At 50.2% G+C, this 11439-nt stretch overlaps 4 protein-coding genes across 4 annotated transcripts; 3 read left to right on the top strand and 1 right to left on the bottom strand.

Annotated features, from left to right (window-relative positions):
- Positions 1-69: 69 nt before the first annotated feature.
- Positions 70-1761, bottom strand: FUS6-0 (Efflux pump FUS6; the record flags this gene model as incomplete). Its single annotated transcript, XM_032037693.1, has 3 exons — positions 70-82; positions 132-1151; positions 1208-1761. The coding sequence occupies 3 exons, from the start codon at positions 1759-1761 to the stop codon at positions 70-72; spliced, it is 1587 nt and encodes a 528-aa protein (XP_031883453.1).
- Positions 1762-3893: 2132 nt separating this feature from the next.
- CGGC5_v009965 (putative aminotransferase) lies at positions 3894-5658 on the top strand (the record flags this gene model as incomplete). Its single annotated transcript, XM_032037696.2, has 6 exons — positions 3894-4347; positions 4408-4748; positions 4806-4893; positions 4944-5109; positions 5160-5358; positions 5413-5658. 6 exons carry the CDS (start codon positions 3894-3896, stop codon positions 5656-5658), a joined length of 1494 nt encoding a protein of 497 aa, XP_031883621.2.
- Positions 5659-6651: 993 nt separating this feature from the next.
- Positions 6652-9426, top strand: CGGC5_v009964 (Uncharacterized protein; the record flags this gene model as incomplete). Its single annotated transcript, XM_032037697.2, has 7 exons — positions 6652-6761; positions 6846-7014; positions 7082-7576; positions 7651-7723; positions 7795-7880; positions 7971-8184; positions 8246-9426. The coding sequence occupies 7 exons, from the start codon at positions 6652-6654 to the stop codon at positions 9424-9426; spliced, it is 2328 nt and encodes a 775-aa protein (XP_031883622.2).
- A 334-nt stretch (positions 9427-9760) lies between these two features.
- CUTI-3 (Cutinase) lies at positions 9761-10639 on the top strand (the record flags this gene model as incomplete). The annotated part of the gene is made up of 3 exons (XM_032037699.2): positions 9761-9926; positions 9979-10460; positions 10514-10639. 3 exons carry the CDS (start codon positions 9761-9763, stop codon positions 10637-10639), a joined length of 774 nt encoding a protein of 257 aa, XP_031883619.2.
- Positions 10640-11439: the final 800 nt, after the last annotated feature.

The following is an 11439-nucleotide window of genomic DNA, read 5'->3' as shown; positions in this document are numbered from 1 at the left end:
CGAAAGACATTATTCAACCTTGGGCTTGCGGTGTTTCCTTCAGTCCGAAATTGGTTTTGAGCTCTTGTCTCAACTCAACCTCCTTTATGCAGAGAGTCAGACCAATGGGAACAACAGCAAACGGAATTAACACGATCCAAACTCTCTTGAGCGCCTCAGTATACACATAGATGATCTGTTCCTTGAGCACTGGCTGAGCGTCAAACTGCTTGATGAACAAGCGGATGGCATGCTCGTATGCGCCACCGTGGGCGAGAATCTCACGCACTGACGGCTCAGGGATGAGATGGAGAAGCTCGTCAAAGCGAGAGTTGAAGACGGCGGAAGGGATGGCGGCACCCCAGATAGCCCCGAAAGACCGCGCGAAGGCCCACGCGGCGGTGGCGATGGCCACGTCTGATTCAGGCACTGGTGCCTGAACAGCGGGCAGGGTAGCAGTCAGGGAGAGACCGCCGCCCAATCCGGCGAGAACTTGAAATACGATCCAAACGGCGGTGGAGGAGTTGGCATCCAGTGTGGTCATGCAGCCGACCGCTATTGACAGGAGGACAAAGCCGGCAACGATGACCATCTTGTAGTGACCGGTGACGGCTATAGCGATGCCACCGGCCATACCAGCGGGGGCAAGAGGAACGACAACGGCGAGAAGTTTGACTCCAGACTGAAGGGGGGTGGACTCGAGTAGAATTTGGAAGTATACTGGAAGAAAGAAGCTGAGCCAGCTGAGGACGATGCCGTGCAGGAAGGTAATACCGTAGCCCAAAGCACAAGACACGTTGCTGTAGACCCGAAGAGGCATGGTAGGCTCACGGGCGAACTTTCCCTGGTGTACACCATACAATACAAGCCCAGTAAAGCCAACCAGAAGGGGCAAAAGAATATGCCATGATTTCCAGCTGTAGGTAGTGCCTCCCCATGTCAACGGGATGAGAATAGAGACGACAGCGCATACGAGAATGAAGTTGCCGGAGTAGTCTACCCGTCCAAGTCGTTCGGCAACCGTGCCCTCCCGTTTGTGATTGACGCGTAAGAGGAAGACCAGGGGGAGGGCGACCGCGCAAATGGGCAAGTTTATGTAGAAGACCCAACGCCAAGTCGGGTTGTCGACGATAGCACCGCCGATGATGGGACCCAGAAAGGAGCCTAGGGTGCTATGAACAAATCAGTAATAGTCCTAACATAGACAAGAAGACGGGAACATGAATACAAGAATATCATGACCATGGACACATATTTCATGCGATCGCGCAAAGGGGTAAGATCGGCGATGATGGTGTCCGTCATGACAAACAGGCCTCCTCCCCCAAAGCCCTGAATGAGGCGCGCGGCAATAAGCATAGGTAAAGAAGTCGATCCGCTGCAAAGTCCGCTCCCGAGTGTGAACAATGATAGAGCCACGAGCATAGGAATTCTCATGCCGAAAATGTCGGCGGCTTGTCCCATCAACGGTTGAACAACGGCAGTAGTGAGGAAGTATCCGTTCATGGTCCAGATGTAGAGTGCGCCGCCGTGAAGGTCAGAGACAATGGTTGGCAACGACGTGGCGAGGATGGATGCATCCAAGCCTGTCAGCAGCATAGCCAGACGGAGTCCTGGAAAGACGGCCCAAAAGCGCCAGCCTTGAGTCTTCCAAGGTGCTGCTGGGTCGGCATGATCGTTCTCGATGACTTGCGGATCGGTTGAAGTTTGAGGAGCCGTAAGGGTCTGTAGAGGTTCATGCGGCGTGACAGGTGAAGTCCCCGGGTCTGTGAATTGTGCCATTTGGAGGTTCGGGCGTGTTCTTGATTTTGATTGTAGCTCTACAGTATTGATGGAATTTTGAACGCGCTTTGGGCTGAGGGGCCCGACGTAGTTCAGTCGGGAATAGCAGAGTAATTACAAAAGCGTACAAGGGAGAAAAGGGTTATGTGGCCCTGTACTCATCGATGAGAGATGCGAGCCACATTGTGTGATAGGGCTACTGACTGAAATTTTCGGACAAAACCTTTCGTATCGCCTAGAGGTTGGCGAGCGGAAATCCTGCACCAACACTACATCAATGACAGCAGACTGCGGAAGAAAGGATCGACGTGGCTCTTCTGGCCTTGGGGGTAGGATGGCAGCCCCAGCTTCGCGTCGACGTGTTTTCGTAGCGAGGCCAACGGGAAGAACTCCTGACTGTGCCGCAAGCAAACAATCAAAAGTGATTCAACATGAGCCCATTTCGGTTACGCACACCCTGTGCTTCGCGAATTACGAAAATAAGTCCCCTGCTTCCTATTGATCCTATTTGTCGCCATGCATTACCCCCACGAAACAGGCACGTCAAACTAGGGAGAAGTGGCAGCACTTCCAAGCCTAGTGAAGGGCACAGGCTGCTGTTGAAGGGCACAGCAGCATCGCTCAGATGGTAGAAAGCAGCGCTGGTCTGCTAGAGAAAAGATGTCTGATGTACTATTAGCCTTGTTTTTCAACTCAATTGAACAGAACCTAGTGATTTGCGAATTAAGGAACTAATGTGTAAAGGAACTAGTAGTTCGAGGTTATGCGGACATGCATTTGTGGACTGTTATTGGTAGCATAAAAGAGATGAACTTCACGACGTCAAGAAGAGATAACAGAAGCATGAATTACCTGCTTCGGTCTCGACCAATTCCCAAGTGAAACTAATCACTGCCAACTGGAGGTAAATGCCCCGGGCGGCTGCCGCTTGTACGCAATCAGCGACCCATTGAAGCATCTCATCGTTTCCAAGACATTCATGACGACCCTCGTACACGATGGTCTGGAAGACACGCGAGTCGCAAAGAGGTGCTAGAAGTAGCCCCCGTTGGGCGTGTCCGTTGTTGGCACCAACTACATGCACCGTTGGGATCTGGACTTTTTGCGCCGGGTCCGTGGATGATGCCTTAGGAATGAGAGGGACGTCGATACTCTGGGGTGCAGCCTGCCCAACGCCCGGGTTCCTTCTCTCTAATTCATTGATTACGGTGGCTGTTCTGCAGTTCTTCACCCAACATTACCCATCTCACTACTTCAGGGGTGGCATATCCAGCCGCATTCAGGCGTTCGGTCCCGCGTCGCAGCTAGCTGAGAATGTTGCAGCCAATAATCAACTAGTCAGTGCGAGCGTGAGAAACGTGGAGAAAGCAAAGGATCTGTGAAGAAATGTGGGATACTGGTGATTTTCAAAATAGTTTCAGCATTTCCATGCTTCATGCAAAGTAGTTGGTGTTCTGTTCTAGTTCGAGAGAGTACATTTCGACTCCATTTTCCCAACAATGATTATATAGTAAGAACAGAAACTGGAGACCATGATAGTAGATGATAGCAGTGATGCTAGCCATGGCGGAGACGACAATAGCAAACACACAGGAAACGAAGCTAGTTGCTCTAACAAACGTGAAATAAATGCTCTTTTTGGGGCCCAATTGCGTTTGCAATACTTACACAACATTCGAATGAGACAAACCAGGAACAAATTCACGATTGAAGTGTTCATATGAAGAATAAAAGAGACCTTGAATGTTTTGGAATATCAGCAGCAAAGTCCTGATGCGCTGCCACGCCGAAGAACGGATGCTCGCCCACGTGGAAGAAGTCCGACGACCCCGCCCATCAACTCCGCAGTGGGACACGCCAGATACGCCCTGCAGATAAGCCACCGACGTGCTTATCGAATCGGAGGTCAGTGATCAGCAAGTAGCGATGAGAACCGTTGAGAGGTAAATTAACCCGATAAGAAGCGGCCGGCATTGTTGTAGCTTTGACCGTGATAAGGGCTTCGGACTCTAGGATTCAGACCGTTGCGGCCTCAGATCTTACACTCTTCCATCGATCTCACGAACGTGACGTCTTGACCATTCAGAACAATCTCAATCTCGTATAACAGGACCTCCGGAAGCATATTCACGATGTCATTGCGAGGCAAAGCGTCGCCCTTGGCCGCGAGACTCTATCGCGCTCAAGTGGCAAGGATGTCGACCACTTCGTCTGCAGGGGTTGCGGTCAATGCGACAGCAGCAACCGATGCAGAGCTCCAGCCAGCGATCGCGAAGATGATGCCCTCAAACAAGAGTGCTGTTCTCCATCGCAGCTTGAAAGCCGCGCCGCCACAAGTAGTCTCAGCGAACGGAAAGTATCTAACCTTCTCCAATGGCCAGACCATTTTGGACACGACCTGCGGGGCTGCGGTGGCTTGCATTGGATCCAACAATGAGCGCGTTAAGAAGGCGATGATTGCGCAGTTGGACAAGTTCGCGTACTGCAACTCGATGTTCTTTGGGCACCCGATTGGGGAAGAATTGGCAGATGAACTGATTCGAGGAACCGATGGTCTCATGTCAAAGGCATATATTATGTGCTCCGGTAAGACGCATGCACTTTTAATCAAAGTATGTTCCAGCGTCTCTGACTGTGATATCATAGGCTCGGAGGCAATGGATGCGGCGATGAAGATGGCGCGTCAATACTTCGTTGAAATTGGCCAACCACAAAGAGTCAAGTTTATCGCTCGAGAAAACTCATACCATGGCACAACCCTCGGCTCACTGTCTATGGGCGGCCATGTTGCACGTAGAAGTCTCTTCACAGACATGCTTCTACCTAATATCGGCCGAGTTTCGCCATGCAATGCGTATCGCGGCATGACTGAGGGCCAGACAGTCGAGCAATACGTTGAGCAGCTAGCTGATGAGTTGGACCGCAAGTTTCAGGAAATGGGTCCCGAGACTGTTTGCGCTTTCGTCGCTGAACCAGTCGTCGGTGCAGTAAGCTTCCATCGCATACTTTTCGTTAAGGTCTGCAAGACTAACTAATTAATCAAGGCTCTTGGCTGTGTGCCTTCCGTTCCCGGGTACTTCAAGGCCATGAAGAATGTCTGTGATAAGTACGGTGCTCTTCTGATTTTTGACGGTGAGTAATCGTCTCTCTGATTGCTCTTGCTTTCACTCACGTCGATACAGAGGTTATGTCTGGCATGGGTCGTTGCGGAACATTGCATGCCTGGCAGCATGAAGGCGTTACGCCTGATATTCAAACCATGGCGAAGGGCTTGGGCGGTGGATATGCCCCTGTCGCAGGTTTGTTGATGAATCACAGAGTTGCCGATTCTCTCACAAGCGGCACTGGGTAAGGGTAGCCCCGTTTTCGTTAGAGCCATCGACTCACATATTCAACAGCGCATTCTCCCATGGACACACCTATCAAGGCCACCCTGTTGGATGCGCCGCTGCTTTAGAAGTGCAACGCATCGTGCGAGAGGACAATCTGATCGAAAACGTTAGACGTCAAGGGGCTCTCCTTGAGAAACTCCTGCATGAATACCTTGACGAACACCCTTATGTGGGCAACATCAGAGGAAGAGGCCTCTTTTGGGGGGTAGGTTATGACGTCTCCCACTCCCTGAAATGAAGACTGCTAAGATGGATCTAGATCGAATTTGTGTCCGATAAAGCGACGAAAGAGCCATTCTCGCGGTCCTATGATATAGCTAATAAGGTGCATCTGAACGGCCTCAATGAGTTCGGTATCAGCCTCTACCCAGGTAACGGTACAAAGGATGGAACTCTGGGGGACCATGTTCTGCTTGCTCCCGCATATACCAGCACGGCGGCAGAAATCGAGGAAATAGCCGCCAGGACGAAGGACTCCATCCTTCGCACGTTCCAAGACCTTTGAGTTAGCAAACAACATGAGTCAGAAAGAGGTATTAAACAGAAAGATTCCACGGTCGCAAGCGTTTTAGCTCCCGATACTACGCAAGCCTCTCGTCGATCCCTTTTGACATATCTTAGTTGTCTCTCAGCAATTCATATATCGTCATTCGAGGAGATTCTGTAGATCATTGCATGCCGTCTTGGCCTTTTGTTGGGATATCTGACCCGTACGAGACATCGTTTGGTTTACGGCTGAGACATGGAGATTCCCGCAACAGCACGAAGCGTTCAGCTGCCCCGGCTTTATGAATCACACCTTTGACTTAAACAGGCAACGTTTTTGCGACCGGTGTCAAGCGCGGATAGTGACGTAGATGCTTTCGGTCAAAAAGTCGGTAGGTTCGTTCCAGCGCTTGAAGTACAAGTCCATTTGGAAACGGACTAGGAATGCGATAGTGATGTCAATGGTGAAGCTTGCTCTCGTAGGCAGCAATCAGACTCTACGAACGGTCTTCGAAGCTTCAGACAAGGACAAAAAGTAGAATTCAAGCCTTCGTGTTCAAATCGATGGAATGTTCCTTCAGAATCAGGGCGGTCCGAATACGACCCGGTCATTTTCGACATGAAGCGACTAGCCATCTCGGGATGAAGTGCCGAATCAGATTCCGAATTCCTGACGAATATGTCCGCATTTGGAAAGACACATTTCATGGCATGAAATTTCTAATGTGATCAAATTTCTCCAACCGAAATATGGGGATAGGTAGTTGATCTCTCTCCTCCGCATCATCCGGGGAACTAGTGCATCTTGCTCGATAGAACTTATGCGATTGTCTGAGACAAAGCTTCAGATTGGTCGCTGATCTTTTGATGTTGCTGAATTACATGTGACGCCTAGGTAGGCTCGTATAACAACAGTCAAAGGGCGTCTTCCAAAACCCCTTAACAGTCTGATTTCCGTCAATTGTGTGGCATTCTATTCTACGAGGTCGACTCTCCAAGCAATCATTCCATTATGTCTTGTCACTACCCAATTACCGAGCACGTGTGCGCTCATAATCCCACAAAGTCGGGAACCCACAAGAAGCGATTGATCGTGTGCTGTGATGGTACATGGAACGACTCGTAAGCTACCCCTGGTGTATTTCAAGGGCCGTCTTGGCTCCTCCCACAAAGAACAACCTCACTGACAGTGCCGGACGTATGAAGGAATGGATCAAATGGCTACACAACCAATGTCAGCAGGCTCTCCACCGCGATTGCGCAAAAGTGCTGCACCGGCATGCCGCAAGTTGTCTACTATCACCGCGGAGTTGGCACAGAAGAGTCTCTTGCGGCTAGGACCATTGGCGGAGCTTTTGGCACTGGCGTCCTGACGGTAAGTGATCTTGCGAAACGAGATTCCGCTAAGCACAGGTGCCAGAGACTGACTCATAAATCTGTAGGACATCAAGGATTGCTATCGTTTCATTTGCGAGAACTACAGCCCGGGCGACGAAATTGTGATCGTGGGATTCTCTCGTGGGGCTTTCACTGCTCGATCCGTTTCTGGAATGGTGTGTTCCATTGGGCTTCTCAACAGCTTTGGCCTGAGCAACTTCGGAGCCATCTTCGACGATTACCAAGACTTCCCCAACTGGACCAAGTTCGCTGCTTACGACGAGAAGAAGCATCTGAAGGCCTTCAACCTGACCAATGACTTGCATCGGCAGATGGCGGCCAAGGATGAGGCTGACCATGAGAAAGAAGAGTGGGTTGACAGGTTTGGGTATTTCGACGGAAAGGACATTAAGGACGTCGAGAAGTCCAATTACGAGAAGAATAAGAATCGATTCGACCGCCTTAAGATGATAGGGTACGAACACAATAGGCAGACAGAGAGGTCAGTGGAAGGCAAGGTGCGCAAGATGGTGAACAAGTATCGTGATTACCTCAAAGGCGTAAGTGCTATTTCCGCTGCGTGTGGAGCAAGAGGTTGCCAACTACCTTGGAACCACGACTGACGAAGAAACAGTTCAGAATGATTCACTGTGTGCAAGGAGAGGACGGCAAGTGGGTCCCCGAAGTCGTAAGAGTCAAGGCCGTGGGTGAGTAATGTCCAGAAGGCAGAACCATTTCCCCATGCAGTTTCTTCGGCTATTAACATTGCCAATTTCAGGCGTCTGGGACACGGTTGGTAGCCTCGGTTATCCCAAGATGCCGTGGCGTCTTGATATCGTCCGGCCTGGACGTGACCCCAGAGAGGTGAGTCAAGTAGTTTGGCCTTTGCTTCAAAGTCTTTTGACCCAAAAGCGACGCGACATCACCTTCCTAGAAGCTGACTGATTATGTTAGTTGCGCTTTGCTAGCCGCAACATCTCCGACAGGGTCGACTATGCATTCCATGCACTTGCATTGGATGAGTGGCGAACCACTTTCAAGCCCACCTTATGGGGCAAGGCCGAGGGAAACAAGACAACCCATCTTCGCCAGGTTTGGTTTCCAGGAACTCATAGCGATGTCGGTGGAGGCACTGAGGATAACCGTAACCCTCTGGTCTCGCTTGCATGTAAGTCATCTTCCAGTATTTAACATGTCCCGTTGTTGAGACTGAAAACTAACTATTTTAGGGATGGCGGATCAACTCTCATCTATCGGCGTGGAGTTTGTTCCCGAGGAGATGGTTCGCGTCTTCCGATCAGTGGGCTTCAAGAACGAGCCTCGGCAATGGGGCATGGCTATCATCACCAGTCCCGGGGGATTCACAAGTGTGCCTGACAAGGTGTATGATGCAGTGAAGTCCCCTGTCAACTCCTTCATGGGATATAACACCCAAAAGGGAAGCCGCACGCCTGGCCTCTACACTTCTCAGAAAGGTGATGCGCTCGGGGAAACTCACGAACTCATTCATCCATCGGTTCGCATTCGCTACGTATACAAGGGCAACGACCTGACCGACAAGAGTGAATGGACGTGTCCTGCACTGACCTCGATCGAGAATGGATTCGAAATTCGTCGGGCGGCAACAGACCGACCAGAGTGGGCCAAACGACCTGGACCGACTTACGGATTCACCTACAAGACACTGACTGGCGATGTGTCCTCTATTCACGGAGGTATGCCTATCGAAGACTCTATGGTGGTGCCAAAACAGATGCCATTTGAGGAGGACCTCTACCAGCCCGAGCGCACTGAAGGCTGGATCTGGGAAACCCTGCGCCAGCCTAACCATGAGCATGGAAAGTGGGTTTGGCAGGAACTTCCTGCAGGAGGAGAATTGAGCAAAGATGAGCATGGGGAGAGATGGGTCTGGAAAGAAATGGACCCGATGGTCAATGGAGGTGAGGTCAGGAAGGTTGACGATGGAGAGAGGTGGGTTTGGGTCAACACAAAGCGCAACATGACCCTCCACGAGGAGCAGATCGGCATGTGGGAGCGTCTTTATATTAGGACGACGAAGGATGAGGTTGAGATGGAGAAAAAGAGACGCGCTAAGAGTGCGAACTCGAAGTCTGAGAAGGACGCCAACAAGCCTCACCCCGGCTTTTTCGGACGCACCTTTGCGCGCATCGGACGCGTCACCAAGGCCGTTGGCACCGCAGTCACTGCCCCAGTCAGAGGTGCGGCGTACGCCACTAAGCAAGTCACTAACTTCGTCGGCGACATGTTATCCACGAGGGTGGCATCCAAGAGACAAGTCTTGGGACTCACGAAGAAGAGGAACCAGGGTACCTACGGTTATTATGATTTCATCTCTTGGCAACACGGAGATTTGAGAGAGCGCCGGAATCTCTCCAATGGGGGAGCTTGAATCATAGTCTCAACTGAAAGCTAGACTCGGTAGTTTGTTTTCATTTGTCAATCAGTTTTTGAATTCCAGTCCGTCGTTCCATAGCTGACCTTTCAACAATTATGCAAGCTTGAATATGGACTGTTCCTCGTATAGCCCCAAATATCTCTGGGCTTTATACGCGTATCCCGCCGGCTATCCTAATTTGAACCCGTAGATTTGGAAATGCCCAGCCGTATATCGTAAAGATGTGGCGGTGTGAAGTATTTAACATCTTAAAAGGGGATATAAGCGTTGTCTTTGACCGCAAAGATCTTCTTTGACAGTTGATTTTGTTGCTGCTGACTTTTTCAAAATGCTCCGTTTAGCAACTTTATTTGCTTTTATCGCCGCTGTCGTCTTGAGCATTGCGAGTTTGGCTCGCGCCCAGGGCTCCTGTCGCTGCGGTGATCCAAGCTTTCTCGCGATACGTCGCGTCAATACCAGCAGTGCCCAACCAGTTCAAAATTGCACTCCTTATAGTGAGTGAGGAAATCAAATCAAGCTTCTAAAGACGCTGACGGCATAGTCAAGAGATTCTCGATGCTCGAGCGTCTGGTGAGCCTCAAGGTGTCTCTCTGTCATTTCAAATTGCCATAGAACGCATGATCGCAAATACCACCGAGATCACTACCGAGTCCATCATCTATCCCGCTAGCTTCGATCAGAACGTCTCCGTCGGCGTGCAGAACACGGTCGATGCCATTCGCCGTGGCCTACAGGACTGCCCCAATCAAAAGTACGCTCTGCTGGGATATTCCCAAGGAGCAACAGTGGTTCTAGAAGCCCTCGGAAAATTGGACCACGAGACAACAAAAGCCATCAACGCTGTTGTGATTGTTGGGAATCCCTATCGCACACCTGGGCGGGCCTTCAATATCGACAGTCAAGGACGGCCCGATAATCGAACTCAATTCGGCATGTTCGCTGCTCAAGCAATACAGGCAAACAGAACTTTTCCCAACTATGATGATATTCTTGACCGTAGCGGCAAGGTCCGAGATATCTGTTTGGAGGTAAGCGTTCGATGAGAACACAACTCAGCCAAGATCTAACAACTCTTGATAAGGACGATCTTGTTTGTGCCCCTGACCCAGACTGCGATTGCCAATTGGCAAGCGACCATTTGTCGTATGGGCTAGTCCAATCGGTGCAGGATCTTATTGCCAGCCATGTCATGTCGCGAGCCACTTGAGAGCTTTACAGTCCTGGCAATTTTGTCACTCGCTTGGAAAAGTAGCAGGCTAATCGAATGGAAGATGGGATAAAGCCTCTTAGAGCATCAAACCCAAGGCACCATCTTGGGATCCCAATAATATCTATATTCCAGCACCTCTGACCCAACGCCTTCACGAAGAGTACCAGCGCGTATTATATTCTGTCATATTTAATTCAAACTAGGTGGAAAGATATTAGCGAAGCTTAGATCCAGAGACCACCTAGTTTCCCACGTCTGCGTGGCTGCCCGTATTTCCTTCGTCCACAAATCCATAGTTTGGCGAAGTTACTTCAATCAAGGATGCGTATCGATGATAGTAATAAGAGAAAGACAAGAATAACGATGACGATAACGATACTAGATATGACGACAGATAGTAGTATTTAAAAGATTTCGCCGCATGCCACGAAGCATACGAAACCTCACTTTGCCGGGCACGTAGCGCGGTGCCGTCTGGGGTCCCATGACCCTTTTTGCGAAGGAAATCAAAGTTCATGGTGCACGGTCCTCTTCAATGGAGACGATGTCTCTTATCAGCTCTTCACGAACCAATTTAGCCGCTGATAATTGCGATAAGGACTTCATCGCCCATCTGCAGTTCTTATCAACTCCTGCTATCGCAATTATCAGCGGCTGAATAGCTTGAGAAGACTTTCGCAAACACAGGAAACCCCTAACGATTCACTCTTTCCAGTTGATAATATCTTCATCTTTCTTCTCAAACACTGAATCATTCCCGATTGTGATATCGATCTTCTATCGCGCTGCTCATGATG

This window comes from Colletotrichum fructicola (assembly GCF_000319635.2).
Source record: "Colletotrichum fructicola Nara gc5 chromosome Unknown KSG_Nara_v1_contig05, whole genome shotgun sequence".
Classification (NCBI taxonomy): Eukaryota; Fungi; Ascomycota; class Sordariomycetes; order Glomerellales; family Glomerellaceae; genus Colletotrichum; species Colletotrichum fructicola.
The sequence above is the reverse complement of the archived record's forward strand: the minus strand, read 5'-3'. Positions and strand labels throughout refer to the sequence as shown.